We start from the raw sequence: 26401 nt of genomic DNA, 5'->3' as shown, positions 1-26401 counted from the left end.
AAGGCAGCTCACCACCACCTTCTCAAGGGGCAATTAGGGATGGGCAATAAATACTGGTCACACCCCATATTTAAATATGGAAAAAAGAACTTTACATTCCCGATCCACTGATTCATTGTAAACGACTCCATTGTGGGATTTAATGCCATGATGCAGAGGCAAGACATTGTATGAAGATCCTAGCGACATTACCACTCTGCCACTGCAATTTTCATCGACATTTGCCAAAGCATGTCCCTGACAGTAATCGGTTTCTGTTTGGGGTCTTTCAAGATGAGTCACTTTACACTACTCAGCTCTGTACTCCATCGAAAGGACTGGAAACTGACCCTTGAGACAAACACTGCCAGGCACCTCCAAATCTGAAAATTATCTATCTACGACCGCTCACTGCTTCTGTCTCTGACTCAATTCCCATTCACTAGGTTCACCTTCCCCTTACTCCCATGGGCTTCCACTTTCACAACCACCTTCTTATCTGGGACTTCACTGAAAGACTTCCAAAAGTTGCATTTATTGCCCATCCCTAGTTACCCCTTGAGAAGGTGGAGGTGAGTTGCCTCCTTGAACCGCTCCAGTCCATGTGGTGTAGGTGCACCCAGTGCTGTACCATGAAGCTATTAATGTTTATAATATATTGGAAAACATTTTTCTTTCAAAATAGATGTTTAGTCTGTGCGTGTGCCCTAACTGAATTAAAACCAGCCAGCCTGGGTACTTTGATGTGTACCAGTTTTGAAATGTAAAGAGAGAGGTAGAGTGCAATGGCATTTTTTGAAGAGTGTTCAAGAAATGAGGTGTAAACTGATGCCTATCTAGCAGATACAAAGTCATAGGTTTATACTACCAATAAAATTGCTACTATGAAATGGGTTTTATTGTTAGAGAGGTATAGTTCAGAGGTTACTGACACAGTGAGAATTATCAATCAATGGGGCTGGTAGGTATGGCTTTAGCAGGTTTCAGGTGTGCAGAGCAGTGGAAATCTGAGACCAAAAAGCAGCTGCAAGCCTCCAACTGTCTCCACAAGAACTAAAGTGAGAAGAACCTGATTTTGAATTGGTAAGATGAAAATGCTTTACCTGGTGTGTCGTTATGTCTATGTTGCATTAATGGAGATTAGTTTGGGAATGTGTTAAAATTTTTCTTAGTAGCAATGTGTAGCCAGGTGTATATATATTTTAACCTGCGTAATTAAAAAAATTGTTTCAATTAGATTAACATAAAACCTCGACAACTGGTGGTCTGATTCCTGAATTTAAAGTCGCATCTCCAACGAAACGCTTAAAAATTATAGGTCATGACTGTTGTTTAAAGCTTCCCTCTGGGGTTTTTAAATAACTCAGCTTTACCAACTGAATCAGTCATAACAGCTGTTAGGGGGGGAGCGCTAAGATTTTGACTAGTCGAATGCAATTGTGCCTGGGTAAGTACATGCTGATGACACTTGATTGTCCCAGGCCATCCCAGTTCAAAGCTATTCTTGATTCTGAAAGCGGTTTCCAATACCATCCCCTTAACCGATGAATGGGTTGATAAATTAGAGGAGAGGAGGAAGTCAACTCTTAAAATTAATATCCTGTAACGCTAAGTTTTTGAGAAGCGATTGGGGGCAAACGTTTAATGGCTTCGGGGAACAAGGGGAGAATGACTGTGATTCTTTGAGGCTTAATGGGATGTAGAAGTTGGTGGCCGCCCTTGTACTGGCATTTCAGGGGGCAGTTAATAGTCCACCACGCGTGTGCCTCTGGAATCAGATGTTAGCTCGGCTGCATTCAATAGTTAACCAGCTGGGTTTTTACTACCATCGATGATGTGTGCGTTACTGAGACGAGCTCTCGATCCCAGACTTTTATTTACTTAAGTGGGTTCACATCGCATGAGCTGCCATGGTGGGGTTTGAACCTATACCCACAACATTGTCTCTGGATCTCCCAGCCCAGTGACATTACAACCAAAGCAGAGTCTGGAGGCAAAAGCAACACTGGGGGATTGGCTGTCATGCCCAAAATGACAATCACCCCTTCAACATACATAGCAACTAATAAAACGTCAATATAGTTATTGGCCGCTAATACAGTTAATGGTTATGAATGTAAGCACTTGACTGACTTACCCCTGGAGCTGTGGAGCATTAGACGGATTCCCTGGAGAATATAGGAGACATAACATGAGCAAATTTTGCAGCCAACATTGTGTGGTAACTGCCTGCAGATGTCTTTAGTTTCATCAGGTGATCTGCAAACAATGCTTTTTTTTTTAGTTACCTTAATTATCAGCATTTACAGCCACTCAACAACACAGCCTCCAATGTGGCAGTCAGCAGCGAATGAGTTGAGGTTGACCGTTTGTTAAAGTTGAATAGGCGTCGAGACTTTCCATGGGTTTTTGGGGTGAAGTTCCCTGTCAGCCGGCTGTTGAAAGGTACATGAGTCCTCTACAGAGCATCTCAGGGCTGTGTGAATAGGGCGAGCAACTGTGTCTCTCTTGACTCGATGTGGTTGAAGTCTCAATAGTAAGAAACCTTAACCTGATCCAGAAATTGTCGTCCGGGGCAGTTAATTTGAATGGCAGGTCAGGTAGAGGACTCGGGATAAAGAGAGGGAAGGGCAAATGGCATCAAGAGAGCAGGGGTAGTAAAGAGGAAGAAGGCGAAGAGAGAGGGAGAGAGAGAAAGAGACACAGAGAAAGAGAGAGAGAAAGGAGAGAGAGAGGGAGAGAGAGAGGGAGGGAGAGAGAGAGAGAGAGTGAGAGAGAGAAAGAGACACAGAGAAAGAGAGAGAGAAAGGAGAGAGAGAGGGAGAGAGAGAGGGAGGGAGAGAGAGAGAGAGAGGGAGAGAGAGAAAGAAAGAGAGACGGAGAGAGGGAAAGAGAGAGAGGAGAGAGAGAGGGAGAGAGAGAGGGAGGGAGAGAGAGATTGAGAGGGAGAGAGAGAAAGAGAGGGAGAGAGAGAAAGAGAGAGAGGAGGCGAGAGAGTGAGTGAGAGGGAGAGAGTGGAAGAGAGAGGGAGAGAAAGAGAGATAGAGGGAGAGAGAGAAAGAGAGAGAAAGGGAGAGAGAGAGAAATGGAGAGAGACGGAGAGAGAGAAAGAGAGAGAGGGGGAGAGAGAGAAGGAGAGAGAGAGGGATAGAGAAAGAGAGAGAGATGGGGAGAGAGAAAGAGAGAGAGGGGGAGAGAGAGAAGGAGAGAGAGAGGGAAAGAGAAAGAGAGAGGGGGGAGAGAAAGAGAGAGAGAGGGGGAGAGAGAGGGGAAAGAAAGAGAGGGGGAGAGAAAGAGAGGGGGAGAGAAACAGAGAGAGAGGGGAGAGAGAGAAGGAGAGAGAGAGGGGGAGAGAGAGGGGGGAAGAAAGAGAGGGGGGAGAGAAAGAGAGGGGGAGAGAAAGAGAGGGGGAGAGAAAGAGAGAGAGCGGGGAAAGAGAGGGGGAGACAGAGAGGGGGAGAGAAAGGAGACAGAGAGGGGGAGAGAAAGAGTGGGGGAAGAGAGAGGGGAGAAAAAGAGAGGGGAGAGAGAGGGGGAGAGAGAGCGTGACAGACAGTGAAAGAGAGCAGAGGAAGAGGTGATATAGAGAGTAGAAAGGAGAGAGAAAGGGAGAGAAGATGGAGAGAGAGAGAGAGAGAGAGAGAGGGAGAGCGAGACAGACAGAGAAAGAGAGCAGATGAAGAAGAGGAGATATAGAGAGAAGAGCAGATGGGGGGGAGAGAGAGAGAGAGAGGACAGAGAGGCAGGCAGAGAGAAAGAGAGAGAGAGATAAAGAAGAGGAGAGAGAGAGGAGAAAGAGATAAAGGAGAAAGAGAGAAAGGAGAAAGAGAGAGATGACACAGAAGGAAAAAAACTCGTGATTTTGATTTGCAAATGACAATAATTAAATCGGCATGTATACATCTGGAATCGGGAGTCGGGAATTTTGGAAAGCAGTGTGCAGATTTTCACATTTCATTGTACATGCAAGGTTTCTGTATATGTTTAATTCAGGCATTCATAATCATCATTGCTGTTAGACTCACCACTGTTGTTCTCCATAAAAATAGAGACACAGACATATTCCGAGCCTTTGCAAATCCGCTATCTGATTCTGCCTTCTACAACTGTGTGACAGCTAAATCTTGTGCTTCTCCCTAGTGGAGACTTTTCCAGTGTAGGAGCAGGAGGGAAGAAATCGTCAGCCCTACAAGCTCACTTCAGAACCGTTACCTATCGGCGAGTAATTCATCCCCCAAAATTCCACCTCACATAACACATCCCCTTCTCAAATCCTAACGCATTCACAGAATCACACAATGCAGAAGAGGCCCTTCGGATCATCAAGTCTGCACCGAATGGTGCGACGGAATGTGCAGGGGGCTGAATCCAGTCAGGAGACTATGCAGCCACTCACCTGCCCACAGAGAGAGTATAACTCACCGCGTCTCTTGTTCCATCCTCGGAAGAGAAGCAGTGAAATGAGACCAACCACCAGGATGATTGGGAGCACCGATGCTGTGATGGTAGATGTGTGGCTCTGCACTGGGTTCAAATAAATAGACTCCATGAATAATATACATTTCCAGTCTTTATAGAACCCACAATACACACAACTCCTGCGCCCCTGTTCGCTTCAATCCCCCTACAGTAAGGATGCCCGGCTACAATTGCAGAACCCATGGACAAGATCACCCCTAGGATGCTCTGCACAGTTTAGGTTTTAATGAGGGGCATACTTGCATTGGAACCTGTTCGGAGGGCATTGATGAGGCTGGTTCCTGGGGTGAAGAGATCGTCTTGTGAGGTCCTTTTTTGACCAGGTTGAGCGTATACTCTTGGGAAGACTGAGAGATGATCGCGTTGGAACATATGGGTTCCTGCGTTTCGGGTGGGTTGTCTGCAAGGTAAATCCTGAAGGGATGCTTCCCATCATATGGGATTTTTCTTTAAATTTGTTCATGGGATGTGGGCATCACTGGCTAAGCCAATGTTTATTGCCCATCCCTAATTGCCCTTGTTTAGAGGGCATTTAAGAGTCAACCACATTGCTGTGTGGGTCTGGAGTCACATGCAGGCCAGACCAGGTAAGGAGGGCAGATTTCCCTCCCTACAGTAGGGGGAACCCTGTTCGAAAATAAGGGCCCTCCCATATAGGACGAAGATGAGGTGGGGAAATGGGGAACTGTGGGGCATCGACTCTATTGGAGGGCGAGGTAGATGGATGCGTGATCTAGGAGGGAGCCCAGGGTTATGGGGGGCCGGGAGCAAGGCTGGGTTAAGGGCAAAATCAGGTCAGCTATGATCATGTTGGGCGGCAGAATAAATCGATAACCCACGCCTGCTCCCAATTCCGATATTCTTATGTCTTAGCGATGAAGCATCGTTTCATGGAAATCTCTGTTCCACCTCGGATAATGACAAGCCTTTTCTTCCTGCGCAGATAACACCCACATCCATCACAACGTTTGTGAATGTGTTTTAACTCTTTTTGGGGTCAACCAAATAAACAAAAATAACAAAATGAAGGACAAAATAAGCACAGCCCCTAAATTAGAGCAACCGCTAAAACCCAAAGACAACATTTGAACAGAACTTACAAACGTCAAACCAAAATGTGATTAAGGGGCGTCAATAAAGCACACCAGTCCCCACGGTGCCCACCTGGCATGGGAGGGCTCGACAGTGCCAGCAGACACCGCCTGCTCCCTCTCCAGGGACACCCGGCCATGAACGTAGCCGCGGAAGAGGGGCAGACAGTCGAATGGGACGACACCCTCAATCGCCGACCAAAATGGCCAAGCCCAGGAGCAGGTTCACCAGGAGGTCCTCCTCGTACCCGGCCCCTCCCAACCCTCCGCACCGGGTGTGAACGTGTTTTACTTCCACCCTGTTAAGAACCCTGTTATCCTCAACCCTGCCTCTGTGACAACCTGCCCCAACACCTTCACCAGGCCCATAATAGTAACCATCCAATCCAACTCCCCACCTCATTTCTCTCATAGCTTTGGGCCACCCAAGCACCACTGGGCATACCCTGCATTATTTCAGAAACACTTTGCCTGATAAAGTTCGAAGCCTTACCCATAAAACTGTTAATTAAAACCTGGTATCGAAGGTGCGACCTGTCAGTGAAGTATGTATCACTCTTTGCCAAGGGAAAATTAACTCATGATTCTTTTTTTTTTTTGCTGTTGATGGGATGTGGGCATCGTTGGCTAGGCCAGCACCTATTGCCCACCCCTAACTGTCCTTAGTCAGGGCAACTACATTGCTGTGGGCCTGGAAGCTCATGCAGACCAGGCCAGGCAAGGAAAAATAAATTCCAAGGGCCTGAGTGAACCAGATGGGCTTTTGCGAACATCGGCAATGGATTCGTGGTCACCATCGGACTTTAAATCCCACAGTTGTTTTTGAAAAGAATTAGTGTTTCAACATCGGCCATGGTGGAACGTGAAACTGGGACTGCTGAACGTTACGCTGGATGGTTAGAATGCTAGCTCAGAGACCATACCAGTAATCCACAGCCTCCGCTAAAGCACAGCCGATATCTTGAATCTCGTTACCTAGTAGCACCAAATCGATGGAATCGCTGATGGAGGAAAAGGTCCTTCCGTTGCTCCCTCTGTTGGTCGCAATGCACTGGTACCATCCTTGGTGGCGCCCCTGGAATGAAGGGATAGCCAGCTCGCTCCCGTTCGTGTGCCAGTGATGGGATGCGCTGGCGTTTCCCAGCTTGCGACTGTTCAGGTACCAATCGAAACGAGGCGCAGTGCCTTCCCTCACCAGGCACTGGAGGGCAAGCTGTCCCCCGGCTGGTATCCGGTTCTGGTTGGTGTCGCAAGTGACATAAGCACCAGACACGGGCACTGGAAAGAAAACACGTGGGTCTAAACGATTGGGGGGTTCGCTCACGGTGAGAGCTAAGGCTTGCTGCTCGTTTCGCATGACACATTCTACTTCCGCTAAACGCATTAGACCGCTGCAAACAATTAACACCGCCTTTAAATACGAGAGCGAACCCGTGTATTCCACAATTTGCCATGACGCTGTAGCTCCTTTGAGACCACCAAATAGACCAAATTAACAAAAGCGGAGATGAAGTAAACAGCAGCCCCCAAGTAAGGGAAACTGCAAAAAAACGAAGGCAAAGCTTTTAAAGGCAACTTACAAATAGGAAACCAAAATGTGAGCAAGAGGCTCAATAAAGCACCCCAGCAACCACCCCCCCCAACCCCCGTGGTGCCCGTGGAAGACTCGGCAGTGCCAGCAGACACCGCATGCTCCCTCTCCAAGGGGCACCCAGCCGTGAATATAGCCAAGGAAGAGGGGTAGACAGTAGGGTCGGAGGACCCCCCTCGTTGGCCACCCTCAGTAATTTAGGATGGGATAATAGTCCTTTCTGTAATGATTCAGTACATAAGAAGATAAGAACTAGAAGCAGGAGTGGGCCATTCAGCCCCTCGAGCCTGCCCCGCCATTCATTACGACCATAGCTACTCTCATTTCGGCCTAGACTCCAATTTCCTGCCCTCTCCCCCATAACCTTTCTACCTGTTAGTAATTAAAAATCTCTCTACCTCCTCCTTAAATTTATTCAACATCCTGACATCCACTGCACACTGAGGTAGAGAATTCCACAGATTCACGACCCTTTGACAAAAGTAATTCCTCCTCATCTCTGATTGAAATCTACCACCCCTTAGCCTAAAACTATGGCCTCTCGTTCTAGAATGCCCCATAAGGAGAAACATCCACTCCACCTCTACTTTGTCAATTCCCGTTTAGCATCTTATATACCTCAATTAGATCTCCTCTCAGCCTTCTAAACTCTAGCGAGTAGAGGCCTAAACTGCTCAATCTCTCCTCATAAGACAAGCCCTGCATCTCTGGAATCAATCTAGTGAACCTCCTCTGACCCGCCTCCAATGCAGCTACATCCTTCCTCAAGTATGGCGACCTAACCTGTGCACGGTACTCAAGGTGTGGTCTCACCAATGGCTTGTACAGGTAAGTCTCCAAAAATCTAAGCCTTGAACAGTGTATCAAGCCTGGTATACGTCTGGTGGATAATGAGATGTTGCAATCTTCCTGCAGCTGAACCATTATGCTTTCAATTCTTTACACGTTCCTTCATGGAGTGAAACCGCCATATCTGGAATTCCTCTGTCAACATCCTTAATGTCAGCCATTGTGGTTGGGGAGGGAGGGGACGGGAAGGAGTGGGGAGAAGGGGAGAGGGGAGGTGGTCAGTCACCAGTACAACTAATGCTGATTTTCACATGGAACCGGAATACGGCAAGAATCCAGGGGCGGAGAAATGGCAGATGGAGTCTAATCCGGACAAATGGGAGGTAATGCATTTTGGAAGGTCTAATACAGGCAGGAATTATACAGTAAATGGCAGAACCCTTAAGTGCATTGACAGGCAGAGGGATCTGGGTGTACACGTCCACAGATCACTGAAAGTGACAACGCAGGTGGATAAGGTAATCAAGGAGGCATATGGCATGCTTGCCTTCATTGGCAGGGGTATTGAGTATAAAAGCTGGGAAGTCATGCTGCAGCTGTATAGAACCTTGGTTAGGCCACACTTGGAATATTGTGTGCAATTCTGGTCGCCACGTTACCAGAAGGATATGGAGGCATTGGAGAGGGTGCAGAGGAAGTTTACCAGGATGCTGCCTGGTCTGGAGGTTATTAACTGTGAGGAGAAGTTGGAGAAACTCGGATTGTTCTCACTAGAGCGACGGAGATTGAGGGGCGACTTGATGGAAGTTTACAAAATTATGAGTAGCATGGACAGAGTAGATAGTCAGAAGCTTTTTCCCAGGGTGGGAGAGTCAATGACGAGGGGACATAGATTTAAGGTGAGAGGAGAAAACTATAGAGGAGATGTGCGGGGCAAGTTTTTTACACAGAGGGTAGTGAGTGTCTGGAATTCGCTGCCAGAGGAGGTGGTGGAAGCAGGTACGATAGTGGTGTTTAAGAGGCAGCTTGACAAATACATGAATAGGATGGGAATAGAGGGATACGGACCCTGGAAGTGCAAAATGTTTTAGTTGACGGTCAATATGATCGGCGCAGGCTATGCTGTACTTTTCTTTGTTCTTTGTTCTTTGAAAGGAAGGTGTTGAATTTGCCTCCGACCATGCAACATGATGGGTTTCCCTCTGTGATGAATGGTATGGTAGACAAAATTGTATGGGCCTTATAATGGGAGGGCATTTTGAGAAAAAAAAGAACTGTGTTTTCTCTTCGGTCTCACCTGATCAAAGAGTCATTATGGCACAGAAGAAAACCATTTGGCCCATCAAGTCCATGCCAGCTCTCTTTGGAGCAATCCAATCATACCCATTTTGTCAATGACTCAGTGATACCAGTGTTAACGTCTGTTAATGCCAATTCTATTTTTAAGGGTGAGAGGAATGGGTGATAGGTATTAATGGCCTTTGAACGCGTCTAAATAGGGGGCTGGATTAATTAGTTAAGTTTTCTTCCAGGTTTTTTGCCTTACTTACAGTGCCCCAACAGGGGATTCTCACTCTCATTTAATGATTTTAGTTTGATTTATTGAATTCGTTTTGCAAAAGAGTTGATAAATAGGAGAGGGCAGCATCATCACCTTCTGGGAATGATACTTTTGTTTAAAGAGTTAATCTTCCTTTAAGGTTTCTGTAGTAGTTACAGTGCCCCTCCAGGAGCTGTCCCACCTCTCGTTTATTGAATTTCTTTTGCTTAATTTATTGATTTTTGGCTTTACTAAAGGAGTATAAATAGGGGATAGCTGGGGCACTGGGTTGGGTGAGAGGAGAGCTGAAGGGCTGATCAAGTCAATGAGGTCCCTCAATGATGAAAAGTTATGTCTCTTGGTTTGTGCTTCACCAAGTTGGAAGCTGTGAACACATTTCCTCCTGCTCTATCCTCGAGGCACTGCAATTTTATTCCCTTCAAGTGCTCATCCAAAATTCCTTTTTCCATTAATTGAACGCCTCTGGTTCCAGCATTCACGTAGGCAGAGAGTCCCAGGTCATTATTACTTGCCGAATAATAATTTTTAAAAACTCCTCACTTCCCTCCTTCATCTCTTGCCCAGAATCGAAGATCAGAATCCCCACTAGCCATTGTACCATCATTTCATAGGAACAGCCTTTTATCGTTCACCTTATCTAAATCTTTTTATAGCAGTGTCCACCTCTGTCATATCTCTCCTCAATCTCCTTTGATTGAAGGGGAACCTCAACTTCTCCAGACTTATCTGGTCACTAAAATTCCTCATCCTGGAAACAGAGTGCACCCTAAATCAGGACCGAAACCTGAGTGTCAGCTTGCTTCTACTGACGGCCAAACAGTCAACCTCACACCCCGTGAAGAAATAATAATAATAATACTAATAATATTAATAATACTGCTACTACTATCAATAATATTACCACCACCACTACTACTATTAATAATAATATTATAAACATTGTTATTAATAATTAAAATAATAATAAAAATGATGGAAACATAGAAACTAGGAGCAGGAGGAGGCCATTCAGCCCTTCGAGCCTGCTCTCCCATTCATTCTGATCATGGCTGATCATCCAACTCAATAGTCTGCTCCCGCTTTCTCTTTGATCACTTTCACCCAAGGACTATATATAACTCCTTCTTGAAAACATACAATGTTTTGGTCTCAACTACTTTCTGTGGTAGTGAATTCCACAGGCTCACCACTCTCTGGGTGAAGACATTTCTCCTCATCTCAGTCCTAAATGGTCTACCCCATATCCTCAGACTGTGACCCCTGGTTCTGGACTCCCCCCACCATCAGGAACATCCTTCCTGCATCTACCCTGTCCAGTCCTGTTAGAATTTTATAGGTTTCTATGAGATCCCCCTCTCATTCTTCTGAGCTCCAGCGAATATAATCCTAATCTCTCGTCATATGTCAGTCCCACCATCCCAGGAATCAGTCTGGTAAACCTTCGCTACACTCCCTCTATAGCAAGTACATCCTTCCTCTGATAAGGAATCAGTCTGGTAAACCTTCGCTGTACTCCCTCTATAGCAAGTACATCCTTCCTCTGATAAGGAATCAGTCTGGTAAACCTTCGCTGTACTCCCTCTATAGCAAGTTCATCCTTCCTCAGATAAGGAATCAGTCTGGTAAACCTTCGCTGCTCTCCCTCTATAGCAAGTACATCCTTCCTCAGATAAGGAATCAGTCGGGTAAACCTTCGCTGCGCTCCCTCTATAGCAAGAACATCCTTCCTCAGATAAGGAGATCAAAACTGCACACAATATTCCAGGTGTGGTCTCACCAAGGCCCTGTACAATTGCAGCAAGACATCCCTGTTCCTGTGCTCGAATGTTCTCACTATGAAGGCCAACATACCATTTGCCTTCTTTACCGCCTGCTGCACCTACATGCTTACCTTCAACGACTGGTGTACAAGGACACCCAGGTCTCGTTGCACATTCCCCTCTCTCAATTTATAGCCATTCAGATAATAATCTGCCTTCCTGTTGTTAATGCTAATATTAATACTACTACTACTAATAGCAATAATAATGATAATAATAACAGTAATAAGAACAATGGTAATACTATTAAATAGCAATAATGTTAATAATAAGAATAACAATGATAATATTAATGTTAATACGGTTAATAATAATCATAATCCAACTGAGGATATCATTGACTAACTGAGCTGAAACATATATTCAAGGACTTTAGATAAATGGTGTTGTAAAACTTAAAACCCATTATCATTACCTACAAGAGTTAACCTTTGAAACATTAACCTGTCCGTCTGCCTCCCCTATGTGTGTCAGTTAAACCGATAGATCGATTTCAGTGGACCTACAAATATCTGTTGCCGCTCTTCACACTGATACTCGAATCGGCCAAATTACATCCCTCGTTGAATGGGGAATTAATGTCAAAGTCCAAGCATCTCACTTGGAGCAAGGCAGCTGTTAGAGCACTAATTCCCTCCCCGATCTGCCTTTGAGTCGCTTGCTCCCATTCTCTCAGGGTCGCGATTGGAGTAACTCACCCACCACGGCAACCTCAATGGCTTCACTGTGCAGATGAGGGCCGGTCGGTTCATTTGCAACCCCGCAACTGTAATTCCCTGCGTCGCTTCTGTTGACTTGGCCGATTTTGTATGTAACGGAGGTCAGGGTGGAGGTCATTCGGTAGACTTCCTCGCTGGAGGCTTTGTAGAAAACGTAGGCAAGAGGGGTAGAGCCGCTGGACACGGAGCAGGTGAACGACACCAGGTCTCCTTCTGTTAACTCTTGAGCAGGGTTGATGACTAGCTCTGGTTTTGACACTGGGACACCTGTAAGCGGAGCCACATGTCAGATATGCTGATGCATTGCATTTCTGCAGTGCTGCGTTCAATCTTAACTAGGACTCTCGAAATACAGTTTCAAAAGAAGTGGCCATTTACAGCACCACGGCAAAAAATGGAGTTCGCCTCGCTCTACTAATTAGAAAGCGTTTAGAATTAATTGAGGGAAGTGCTTGGAAGATATGTATGATCCCCAAAACGTTCTGCATGTGCCTACCTTAATGTGTCCTGATTTCTGCTTGCCAAGATGAGGGAGTTTGAACACCTTGTGCAATACATCCAAACATGGCACGTAGGTAAACGGCATCAAGATCCCCTTGGTTATCCCAACCTCCAACATCTGTTCACACTGGATCAAAATCCTGGAATTCCCTCCCTAACAGCACTGTGGGTGTGCCTACTACCACCCGGACAAAATACTGGAACTCCCTCCCTAACAGCACTGTGGGTGTACCTACACCACAGGGACAAAATCCTGGAACTCCCTCCCCAAAAGCGCTGTGGGTGTACCTACACCACAGGGACAAAATCCTGGAAATCCTTCCCTAACAGCACTGTGGGTGTACCTACACCACACGGACAAAATCCTGGAACTCCCACCCTAACAGCACTGTGGGTGTACCTACAGCACATGGACAAAATACTGGAACTCCCTCACTTACAGCACTGTGGGTGTACCTACACCACAGGGACAAAATCCTGGAACTCCCTCCCCAAAAGCACTGTGGGTGTACCTACACCACAGGGACAAAATCCTGGAAATCCTTCCCTAACAGCACTGTGGGTGTACCTACACCACACAGTCAAAATCCTGGAACTCCCACCCTAACAGCACTGTGGGTGTACCTACATTACATGGAGAAAATCCCGGAACACCCTCCCGAACAGCACTGTGGGTTCACCTACACCACAGGGACAAAATCCTGGAACTCCCTCCCTAACAGCACTGTGGGTGTACCTACACCACAGGGACAAAATCCTGGAACTCCCTCCCTAACAGCACTGTGGGTGTGCCTACTACCACCCGGACAAAATCCTGGACCGCCCTCCCTAACAGCACTGTGGGTGCACCTACACCACAGGGACAAAATCCTGGAACTCCCTCCCTAACAGCACTGTGGGTGTACCTACACCACAGGGACAAAATCCTGGAACTCCCTCCCTAACAGCACTGTGGGTGTGCCTACTACCACCCGGACAAAATCCTGGACCGCCCTCCCTAACAGCACTGTGGGTGTACCTACACCACAGGGACAAAATCCTGGAACTCCCTCCCTAACAGCGCTGTGGATGTACCTACACCACAGGGACAAAATCCTGGAACACCCTCTCTAACAGCACGGTGGGTGTACCTACACCACAGGGGCTGCATCGGTTCAAGAAGGCAGCTCACCCACCGCCTTCCCAAGGGGCAACTAGGGATGAGCAATAAATGCTGGGGCCGGCCAGCGACCTCCGCATCCTGTGAACGAACAGAAATAGAAAGTGGACCGGAGTTGTTCACCCAAACAGACAGGATTGATCTGTGCCCGGCACAGGGCCCAGTTTCCGATTCAGCCTTCAGTGTGGGTTTTCGGGAAGGCCTGGGGTGAAATGGGGCAATACTGGCGAGGTGTCAGCTAAAATGTCTCTCGCAGCCTCCAGACTGATGGAGATGGGCACCGAGTGTTAACCGCTCGCACAGTGCGTTTGCCACGACTGGTATCGACTTTAAACTAACTTAAATTTGGCTCTGCTGACGGCACTTGGAAGTTTGTGATAACAGAAACGCGCGGGCTTTAAACATAATTTCGGGGGCAGTGTTGAAGTGAACGGAGACTCCCGTGTCAGTGAACTCCGACACTTTGCTTCCCCCAGCCCAAAGTGAATTCCGAGGGCAGTGTAAAATTTACCCTTGGCCGGTCTGGGGTACCCACGATGGGCGGGGGGGGTGGGAGGAGATTGAATGCGACGCAGAACCGGACCGGTCAGTTCCTATTTTCCTGTCTGCCAACACACTTTTCTTCTTCTGTCCTCCAAGTTAAGATTTGCCCTTCAGTTCTTTTTTTGTAAACCTCCTGAAGGGGCAGAGGTTCCTGGGACAAGCGGCGATGGATCAATCACCCCACTTCTCCTGAGCGGGATCTGCTGTACTCGACAGGCAACAGTAGACCTGGTTTATCCTGAGGTGGGCCATGCTGTAAAATGTATACTGTTGATCATGTGTTCTCTAGACACTATTCTCCTTACCCTTTAGGGTGGTGGAGGGTGAACATGGAAGGGGAGCCTTTCAAAAGATATATATACATACACAAATATATACATATACATAAACACATACATATACACAAACATATATACATATATATATATATATATAAATACACAAACATATATACATACATACATATACATGTATATACATATACATAAACACATATATACATATACATACATATACACAAACATATTCATATACATAAACATATAGACACACATATATATGGTATCATGGAACGTGGGCATTGCTGGCAAGTCCATTGCTATAAACATATATATACATATACACAAATATATATACATATACATATATACATATACACAAACATATACATACATACATATATACATACACATAAACACACATATATATATATACATACATAAATATATACATGTACACAAACATATACATATACACACATATATATATGGTATCATGGAACGTGGGCATTGCTGGCAAGTCCATTGCTATAAATATATATATACATATACATAACCATATATATATACATATACACAAATATATATACATATAAATATACACAAACATATATATACATACATATATACATACACATAAACACATATATATATATACACATAAATATATACATGTACACAAACATATACATATACACACATATATATATGGTATCATGGAACGTGGGCATTGCTGGCAAGTCCATGGCTAGTTCATTTTGAAGACAGCTCAGAGCGAACCCCATTGCTGTGGGTCGACAGCCACATGAGGGCCAGACTGCGGTTAAGATTTCCTAATGTCCCTAAAGGGCAATAATGAACCAGATTGAATCCGTTTTGTTTCTTTTTAGTTTGTTCCTGGGATGTGGGTGCGTCTGGCTAGGCCAGTGTTTATTGCCCATCCCTAATTGCCCGGGTTTTGAAGTCATTTAATGGAACAACACATTGCTGTAGGTCTAGAGTCACACGTAGCCCATGTCAGGTAAGTAAATGGTGGATTTCCTTCCCTGAAAGGATGTCGGTGAACCAGATGGGGTTTTTAACGACACAAACACAGGAAATGCTGGAGGAACTCAGCAGGGCTGTCAGCCTCTCCGGAGAGAGAAAAAAAAACAAAGTCTGTATGATCCCCTAGCTCTGAAGAAGAGTCATACGGACTCGAACCGTTAACTCTGTCTTTCCCTCCACAGATGGTGTCAGACCCGCTGAGTTTTTGTTTGACAGCATTTCCTGTTTTTGTTTCAGATTTCCAGCATCTGCAGTATTTTGCTTTTATTGTAGGTCAACTGGCAAAGAGAAGTTTCACTCGGGCCAGCTGTGCTATTGAGGGTTTGCGAATTGATCCTGAATTTGTTATTTTAGGATGAAGTCATTTGGAATCGGACCAGCATCGGTGGAGGGATTTGGACCTGTGTCCCCGGAGTATGACCGTGAGACACCTGGATTACTGCACCACGAGTATAATGGCTGTAACCCCACTTAACAGGCGGGTTGCTAAATGCCCACCCATATTATACTGCGGCTGGAAGATGTTATGATCCACTGGGGGGGTGCGTTCAATTCTTCAGATCTGTGTTAGGGGAAATTTAAAACTGCGAACAGAGAATACAGTAAGAATCTACTGAGGAACCTCCAGGCAGACAAGGCTGCTAAACATATTAAGAGTTAACGATTACTCGATGAACACTGAACAGCCTTCAGAGTCGGGCTGGAGACACAAGGAGGACGTGAAATAGATTATGTGTGCTCCCCTTTCACAAAAGGGACAGGGCATATGGTTTAGCAGAGGTATGGGAGGACATTCAAAGACAAGAGGGGGCTTTGATGAAACTCAAACAGCCCTGAGTTGTGAGAACCAAGGTCTTTGCACACGTGTTTTGATTTTGATTGGATAATATAATTATGTATACACCCTTTAGAATAATTGGTTAGTAAAATCATATGTTTATGTACTCAATAGGATAGAGTTAGTATGGGAGCGGTGTGTTGGTTACCGATTGGATGTATTCGAACATACGTAAAATATGTTATGATAAGAGAAAAGGTACACAAGTAATGAAATGTAATCAATCTGGGAGCTGTGTCTTCATTCTTAGGAATGATTGTGGCTCCCTTGCATATGCTTGGAATAAAACCAGTTAAAAGGAAGCCTGAGTCTCTGTGATCGCTGTGTGAGCGGAAAGTGTTATTTCTCCTCTTCAATTGGCCTACGTGACAGTTGCAGGATTGGAGGGAATACCCTCTTCAGCCTGCGCCTCTTATAAGTGTGAATTCATCAAAAGCATCATTTCAGGAGGGCAGGTTTCGAACATATTAATTGGAACTGCTCAGAATGTTGACCTGTCGCTTGTGTTAAGCCCTTCATGAGACTGGATTCCGCTAATGTACATATTTAACTCTCAACTCCTTTTGGATGTTTCCGATGGGAAAGAGCAACATTGAGCTGGTCTCTCACTTACGCCTCACTGTTAAGGGGACACCGCCGCTCCTCCTTTTCACACCGCATCTCACGTCACTCGCTTCACACTGGTAATTTCCTGAGTCACTCAAGGAAGCTGCTTCCACGCGCCGAAACCTGTCATCAGACTCGAGGAGTACAACTTCATCCTTGTAAAATGTGTAACGGAGCAGAGCACCGGGCTGGATTGTTCTGACTGAGCAGGTGAGTGTCATGCTTTGTCCCTCATACATTGCAGCTGCAGGATCTATGGTCAATACAGGCTCGGAGAATAGCTCTGTGGAAACACAATATCTGTTCACACTTGGCGTTTGCTATCAGAGTTAATGGAAACACAATATCTGTTCACACTTGGCGTTTGCTATCAGAGTTAATGGAAACACAATATCTGTTCACACTTGGCGTTTGCTATCAGAGGTAAACAGATTATGTCCATTATGAGCTTGAAAATTAGCCGAATAACCTGCTATTAGCCCGCACTTGAAAAATGATAATCCAAAATAAAGAACAATAATTTTCAGTGTCAATAGAATTCATTTAGCATTTCCTTCAAAGAATATAGACCCCGATGGTAAACACAAGGAGAGAGACTTGCCATGTTTTATAATCGACTTGCGTTATGTGATTAGGCCTGTAAGAGTGAACCAGAGGCTTCTGTAAATAAAACCACAGATCAACAGCATTCTCTAAGTGATCCCTGAACACCATAGGGCCGATATGTGCAGAACCCTCCAGAAATATCTTGGGGATTATAAGGGATTAACTGGTTAGGAGGCCGAAGCCGGGGAAGGGGGTGGCAGGGTTGGGGGGGGGGCATGGTGTGGTTGGGGGGCATAAACAGATAAGGGTAAAGACAAACAGTGCTAGGGACTGTGACAAAAGACAGACAAGATTAGAATTTGGATAACACAATTTGTGGGTTACTAGTTGCCCATATTTTAAAAAAAGCTTTCCCCGTAATCTGTAGAGTTCTGTTTTAGCCAGTCGAAGGCAGACTCTCCCTGCTTTGGTTTGAAAGAAATGATTGTTAACCTGTACCTGATTCTCCTGTGGTCGATCCATAGAAGCTTGCACAACTGACTCAGACCCAAGCAAGATTATCTCGTCCTCACGAGCTGCTGTCATGAGAATTCAGCCCGCTTTCTTAGCTCATTAACCTATGTTTCAGGTTAATTATGCCAGTGATATTGCCAGTACCTTATGGCTGCCCCACTAGGTGGTCTGATAATTAAATATCCTCATTTTGCACTAGGGCTGGAGCCTGATATTATCCACTGGGATTGTATGCTGTTCATCACAGCTTTCAAATATCACAGCTATGGATATATCAAATGTATCATTTTTCGAGTAGGAGGAATTTAAAACAATATTTCAATTGGAACTGCTAAGAAACATGATCTGTTGCTTGGAAAATCCCGTGTTAAGTCTTTTACCAAACTGGATTCAGCCAATATGCAAATAGGTTAATAAAAATATTTTATTCATTCATGGGATGTGGGCGTCGCTGGCTAGGCCAGTATTTATTGCCCATCTCTAATTGTCCCTTGTCCAGGGGGCATTTAAGAGTCAACCGCATTGCTGTGGGTCTAGAGTCACACGTAGGCCAGACCAGGTAAGGATGGTAGATTTCCTTCCCTAACTGCCCTTGTCGAGAGGGCATTGAAGTCACAAGAACATAGAAACCAGGAGCAGGAGTAGGCCATTCAGCCCTTCGAGCCTGCTCCCCCATTCATTATGATCATGGTTGATCATCCAACTCAATAACCTGTTCCCACTTTCTCCCCCATATCCTTTGATCCCTTTCGCCACAAGAGCTATATCTAACTCCTTCTTGAAAACATACAATGTTTTGGTCTCAACTACTTTCTGTGGTAGTGAATTCCACAGTCTCACCACTCTCTGGGTGAAGACATTTCTCCTCAACTCAGTCCTAAATGGTCTACCCCATATCTTCAGACTGTGACCCCTGGTTCTGGACTCCCCCACCATTGGGAACATCCTTCCTGCATCTACCCTGTCTAGTCCTGTTAGAATTTTATAGGTTTCTATGAGATCCCCCCTCACTCTTCTGAACTCCAGCGAATATAATCCTAACTGACTCAATCTCTCCTCATATGTCAGTCCCACCATCCCAGGAATCAGTCTGGTAAACCTTCGCTGCTCTCCCTCTATAACAAGCACATCCTTCCTCAGCTAAGGAATCAGTCTGGTAAACCTTCGCTGCTCTCCCTCTATAGCAAGTACATCCTTCCTCAGATAAGGAATCAGTCTGGTAAACCTTCGCTGCTCTCCCTCTATAGCAAGTACAACCTCCCTCAGATAAGGAATCAGTCTGGTAAACCTTCGCTGCTCTCCCTCTATAGCAAGTACAACCTCCCTCAGATAAGGAATCAATCTGGTAAACCTTCGCTGCTCTCCCTCTATAGCAAAGTACATCCTTCCTCAGATAGGGAATCAGTCTGGTAAACCTTCGCTGCTCTCCCTCTATAGAAAGTACATCCTTTCTCAGATAAGGAATCAGTCTGGTAAACCTTCGCTGCTCTCCCTCTATAGCAAGTACATCCTTCCTCAGATAAGGAATCAGTCTGGTAAACCTTCGCTGCTCTCCCTCTATAGCAAGGAGAACCTCCCTCAGATAAGGAATCAATCTGGTAAACCTTCGCTGCTCTCCCTCTATAGCAAGTACAACCTCCCTCAGATAAGGAATCAGTCTGGTAAACCTTCGCTGCTCTCCCTCTATAGCAAGTACAACCTCCCTCAGATAAGGAATCAGTCTGGTAAACCTTCGCTGCTCTCCCTCTATAGCAAGTACATCCTTCCTCAGATAGGGAATCAGTCTGGTAAACCTTCGCTGCTCTCCCTCTATAGAAAGTACATCCTTTCTCAGATAAGGAATCAGTCTGGTAAACCTTCGCTGCTCGCCCTCTATAGCAAGTACATCCTTCCTCAGATAAGGAATCAGTCTGGTAAACCTTCGCTGCTCTCCCTCTATAGCAAGGAGAACCTCCCTCAGATAAGGAATCAGTCTGGTAAACCTTCGCTGCTCTCCCTCTATAGCAAGTACATCCTTCCTCAGATAAGGAATCAGTCTGGTAAACCTTCACTACACTCCCTCTATAGCAAGTACATCCTTCCTCAGATAAGGAATCAGTCTGGTAAACCTTCACTACACTCCCTCTATAGCAAGTACATCCTTCCTCAGATAAGGAATCAGTCTGGTAAACCTTCGCTACACTCCCTCTATAGCAAGTACATCCTTCCTCAGATAAGGAATCAGTCTGGGAATCCTTCGCTGCTCTCCCTCTATAGCAAGGAGAACCTCCCTCAGATAAGGAATCAGTCTGGTAAACCTTTGCTGCTCTCCCTCTATAGCAAGTACATCCTTCCTCAGATAAGGAATCAGTCTGGTAAACCTTCGCTGCTCTCCCTCTATAGCAAGAACATCCTTCCTCAGATAAGGGATCAGTCTGGTAAACCTTCGCTGCTCTCCCTCTATAGCAAGTACAACCTCCCTCAGATAAGGAATCAGTCTGGTAAACCTTCGCTGCTCTCCCTCTATAGCAAGTACATCCTTCCTCAGATAAGGGATCAGTCTGGTAAACCTTCACTACACTCCCTCTATAGCAAGTACATCCTTCCTCAGATAAGGAATCCGTCTGGTAAACCTTCACTACACTCCCTCTATAGCAAGTACATCCTTCCTCAAATAAGGAATCAGTCTGGTAAACCTTCGCTACACTCCCTCTATAGCAAGTACATCCTTCCTCAGATAAGGAATCAGTCTGGGAATCCTTCGTTGCTCTCCCTCTATAGCAAGGAGAACCTCCCTCAGATAAGGAATCAGTCTGGTAAACCTTCGCTGCTCTCCCTCTATAGCAAGTACATCCTTCCTCAGATAAGGTATCAGTCTGGTAAACCTTCGCTGCTCTCCCTCTATAGCAAGTACATCCTTCCTCAGATAAGGAATCAGTCTGGTAAACCTTCGCTGCTCTCCCTCTATAGCAAGTACATCCTTCCTCAGATAGGAATCAGTCTGGTAAACCTTCGCTGCTCTCCCTCTATAGCAAGTACATCCTTTCTCAGATAAGGAATCAGTCTGGTAAACCTTCGCTGCTCTCCCTCTATAGCAAGGAGAACCTCCTCAGATAAGGAATCAGTCTGGTAAACCTTCGCTGCTCTCCCTCTATAGCAAGTACATCCTTCCTCAGATAAGGAATCAGTCTGGTAAACCTTCACTACACTCCCTCTATAGCAAGTACATCCTTCCTCAGATAAGGAATCAGTCTGGTAAACCTTCACTACACTCCCTCTATAGCAAGTACATCCTTCCTCAGATAAGGAATCAGTCTGGTAAACCTTCGCTACACTCCCTCTATAGCAAGTACATCCTTCCTCAGATAAGGAATCAGTCTGGGAATCCTTCGCTGCTCTCCCTCTATAGCAAGGAGAACCTCCCTCAGATAAGGAATCAGTCTGGTAAACCTTTGCTGCTCTCCCTCTATAGCAAGTACATCCTTCCTCAGATAAGGAATCAGTCTGGTAAACCTTCGCTGCTCTCCCTCTATAGCAAGAACATCCTTCCTCAGATAAGGAATCAGTCTGGTAAACCTTCGCTGCTCTCCCTCTATAGCAAGTACAACCTCCCTCAGATAAGGAATCAGTCTGGTAAACCTTCGCTGCTCTCCCTCTATAGCAAGTACATCCTTCCTCAGATAAGGGATCAGTCTGGTAAACCTTCACTACACTCCCTCTATAGCAAGTACATCCTTCCTCAGATAAGGAATCAGTCTGGTAAACCTTCACTACACTCCCTCTATAGCAAGTACATCCTTCCTCAGATAAGGAATCAGTCTGGTAAACCTTCACTACACTCCCTCTATAGCAAGTACATCCTTCCTCAGATAAGGAATCAGTCTGGTAAACCTTCACTACACTCCCTCTAGAGCAAGTACATCCTTCCTCAGATAAGGAATCAGTCTGGGAATCCTTCGTTGCTCTCCCTCTATAGCAAGGAGAACCTCCCTCAGATAAGGAATCAGTCCGGTAAACCTTTGCTGCTCTCCCTCTATAGCAAGTACATCCTTCCTCAGATAAGGAATCAGTCTGGTAAACCTTCGCTGCTCTCCCTCTATAGCAAGAACATCCTTCCTCAGATAAGGAATCAGTCTGGTAAACCTTCGCTGCTCTCCCTCTATAGCAAGTACAACCTCCCTCAGATAAGGAATCAGTCTGGTAAACCTTCGCTGCTCTCCCTCTATAGCAAGTACATCCTTCCTCAGATAAGGGATCAGTCTGGTAAACCTTCACTACACTCCCTCTATAGCAAGTACATCCTTCCTCAGATAAGGAATCAGTCTGGTAAACCTTCACTACACTCCCTCTATAGCAAGTACATCCTTCCTCAGATAAGGAATCAGTCTGGTAAACCTTCGCTACACTCCCTCTATAGCAAGTACATCCTTCCTCAGATAAGGAATCAGTCTGGGAATCCTTCGTTGCTCTCCCTCTATAGCAAGGAGAACCTCCCTCAGATAAGGAATCAGTCTGGTAAACCTTTGCTGCTCTCCCTCTATAGCAAGTACATCCTTCCTCAGATAAGGAATCATTCTGGTAAACCTTCGCTGCTCTCCCTCTATAGCAAGTACAACCTCCCTCAGATAAGGAATCAGTCTGGTAAACCTTCGCTGCTCTCCCTCTATAGCAAGTACATCCTTCCTCAGATAAGGGATCAGTCTGGTAAACCTTCGCTGCTCTCCCTCTATAGCAAGTACAACCTCCCTCAGATAAGGAGACCAAAACCGCGCACAATATTACAGTCAACCACATTGCTGTGGGTCTGGAGTGAGGTGTAGGTCCAGTACAGGTAAGGACAGCAGATTTCTTCCCCTAAACAACATTAGTGAACCAGATGGGTTGTTAGAACAATCGACACTGGTTTCATGGTCATCGTTAGACTTTGAATGCCAGATTTAATTCCAGATATCTAACTCCCATCTCCTTTTGGACCCGCCAAAGGAAAATGAACAACCTCTAGAGTTGGCTTCACTTACCTCTCACTGAAAGGGAAAGGTTATTGCTTGCCTTTCTCACGTCGTGGCCCAGATTGGCTGCTTTGCACAGGTAATTCCCAGAGTCTCTCAATGAAGCTGAATGAATGCGCTTCACGTTGACAAAAGAGCTAAGAGTCACAGCATCACCATCCTTGTAAAACATGTACTGGAGCCGGATATTGGACCGGATTGTCTGAACTGAACAGATAAGTGTCACTGGTTGCCCCTCAGTTGTTTCAGCTTTGGGCCTGATCATCAATGCTGGTGTGGAGAAAAGTTCTGTGGAGGGTGGGAGTGGGGCGGGGAGGGGGGTGTGGGTGGGGGAGGTGGGGGGGGGACGTAGAAAAGAATAACAATATCAATTCGCGGTGGACGTTTTCTGTCAGAGTGAAACAGATAGTGTCATTCATTGGTCAAGCCCGCTATGGACTTCAGAATGAGCCAAGACGTTCAACCCCCAATCTCTGAGAGGGTGGGTACAGATTGGCATTGCCGGTGGGGTGTGCGAGGCAGCGCTTCCAATAAGGCAGGAGCCCGATGGCCAAGGAGGGACCCGAGCATCTTTCAGGCTTCACGTTGAAGTGTTGTGTTCGATGCCATGAACCCGCAAGCAATGTGAAAGTGCCAGGGGCACCGGTAGCCAACAGAGCCGCTTCGGGGATTGAGCTGGCACCACAGGCACACTGCCGTCTGACTGGGGCGAGGCGTCGCTTTGGTCCCAGCCGGCAGCTCGCCAGGCACGGGCGAACGATGAGGAAGGTCGCCGGGGGTGTGGCAGCACATTGGGGAGGGGGGAGAGGTGACAGAGGGGGTGGGGGGGGGGGTACAAAGGCTTGAAAACGATTGCCGATGAAGAGGACCGAGCCACTTCCTAGTCCCCTCATCTTCAGGCATAAGGTGTCGTAACCGTGTACACCACAACCTGTCACATTACCGTGTACACCACAGCCTCTCACATTACCGTGTACACCACAGACGGTCACATTACCGTGTACACCACAGCCTCTCACATTACCGTGTACACCACAGTCTGTCACATTACCGTGTACACCACAGTCTGTCACATTACCGTGTACACCACAGTCTGTTACATTACCGTGTACACCACAGCCTGTCACATTACCGTGTACACCACAGCCTGTCACATTACCGTGTACACCACAGCCTGTTACATTACCGTGTACACCACAGCTTGTCACATTACCGTGTACACCACAGCCTGTCACATTACCGTGTACACCACAGCCTGTTACATTACCGTGTACACCACAGCTTGTCACATTACCGTGTACACCACAGTCTGTCACATTACCGTGTACACCACAGCCTGTTACATTACCGTGTACACCACAGCCTCTCACATTACCGTGTACACCACAGCCTGTCACATTACCGTGTACACCACAGCCTCTCACATTACCGTGTACACCACAGCCTCTCACATTACCGTGTACACCACAGCCTGTCACATTACCGTGTACACCACAGCCTCTCACATTACCGTGTACACCACAGCCTCTCACATTACCGTGTACACCACAGCCTCTCACATTACCGTGTACACCACAGTCTGTCACATTACCGTGTACACCACAGCCTCTCACATTACCGTGTACACCACAGCCTGTCACATTACCGTGTACACCACAGTCTGTCACATTACCGTGTACACCACAGTCTGTTACATTACCGTGTACACCACAGCTTGTCACATTACCGTGTACACCACAGCCTGTCACATTACCGTGTACACCACAGCCTGTTACATTACCGTGTACACCACAGCTTGTCACATTACCGTGTACACCACAGCCTGTTACATTACCGTGTACACCACAGCCTCTCACATTACCGTGTACACCACAGCCTGTCACATTACCGTGTACACCACAGCCTCTCACATTACCGTGTACACCACAGCCTGTCACATTACCGTGTACACCACAGCCTGTCACATTACCGTGTACACCACAACCTGTCACATTACCGTGTACGCCACAACCTGTCACATTACCGTGTACGCCACAGCCTCTCACATTACCGTGTACACCACAGCCTCTCACATTACCGTGTACACCACAGCCTCTCACATTACCGTGTACACCACAGCCTCTCACATTACCGTGTACACCACAGCCTCTCACATTACCGTGTACACCACAACCTGTCACATTACCGTGTACACCACAGCCTGTCACATTACCGTGTACACCACAGCCTGTTACATTACCGTGTACACCACAGCCTGTCACATTACCGTGTACACCACAGCTTGTCACATTACCGTGTACACCACAGCCTGCTGCTTTTCTGTGTACACCACAGCCTGTCACATTACTGTGTACACCACAGCCTGTCACGTTACCGTGTACACCACAGCCTCTCACATTACCGTGTACACCACAGCCTGTTACATTACCGTGTACACCACAGCTTGTCACATTACCGTGTACACCACAGTCTGTCACATTACCGTGTACACCACAGCCTGTTACATTACCGTGTACACCACAGCCTCTCACATTACCGTGTACACCACAGCCTGTCACATTACCGTGTACACCACAGCCTCTCACATTACCGTGTACACCACAGCCTGTCACATTACCGTGTACACCACAGTCTGTCACATTACCGTGTACACCACAGTCTGTTACATTACCGTGTACACCACAGCTTGTCACATTACCGTGTACACCACAGCCTGTCACATTACCGTGTACACCACAGCCTGTTACATTACCGTGTACACCACAGCTTGTCACATTACCGTGTACACCACAGTCTGTCACATTACCGTGTACACCACAGCCTGTTACATTACCGTGTACACCACAGCCTCTCACATTACCGTGTACACCACAGCCTGTCACATTACCGTGTACACCATAGCCTGTCACATTACCGTGTACACCACAGCCTCTCACATTACCGTGTACACCACAGCCTGTCACATTACCGTGTACACCACAGCCTGTCACATTACCGTGTACACCACAACCTGTCACATTACCGTGTACGCCACAACCTGTCACATTACCGTGTACGCCACAGCCTCTCACATTACCGTGTACGCCGCAGCCTCTCACATTACCGTGTACACCACAGCCTCTCACATTACCGTGTACACCACAGCCTCTCACATTACCGTGTACACCACAGCCTGTCACATTACCGTGTACACCACAGCCTCTCACATTACCGTGTACACCACAGCCTCTCACATTACCGTGTACACCACAACCTGTCACATTACCGTGTACACCACAGCCTGTCACATTACCGTGTACACCACAGCCTGTCACATTACCGTGTACACCACAGCCTGTTACATTACCGTGTAC

At 46.4% G+C, this 26401-nt stretch overlaps 1 protein-coding gene across 1 annotated transcript in view; it reads right to left on the bottom strand.

Annotated features, from left to right (window-relative positions):
* LOC121274993 (Fc receptor-like protein 2) overlaps positions 1-26401 on the bottom strand; it is a 75631-nt gene that overhangs the window by 15510 nt on the left and 33720 nt on the right. Inside the window, exons 5-10 of the mRNA XM_041182388.1 lie at positions 23058-23336; positions 17009-17284; positions 12009-12296; positions 6525-6827; positions 4402-4503; positions 2117-2147 (exon numbers count right to left, since the gene is read on the bottom strand). Of these exons, the coding sequence (XP_041038322.1) occupies positions 2117-2147; positions 4402-4503; positions 6525-6827; positions 12009-12296; positions 17009-17284; positions 23058-23336 (1279 nt within the window). The remainder of the gene's footprint in view (positions 1-2116; positions 2148-4401; positions 4504-6524; positions 6828-12008; positions 12297-17008; positions 17285-23057; positions 23337-26401) is intronic.

This window comes from Carcharodon carcharias (genome assembly GCF_017639515.1).
Source record: "Carcharodon carcharias isolate sCarCar2 chromosome 39 unlocalized genomic scaffold, sCarCar2.pri SUPER_39_unloc_7, whole genome shotgun sequence".
NCBI classification, from domain to species: Eukaryota; Metazoa; Chordata; class Chondrichthyes; order Lamniformes; family Lamnidae; genus Carcharodon; species Carcharodon carcharias.
Note: the sequence above shows the minus strand (reverse complement) of the source record. Positions and strands in the feature narration are given on the sequence as shown.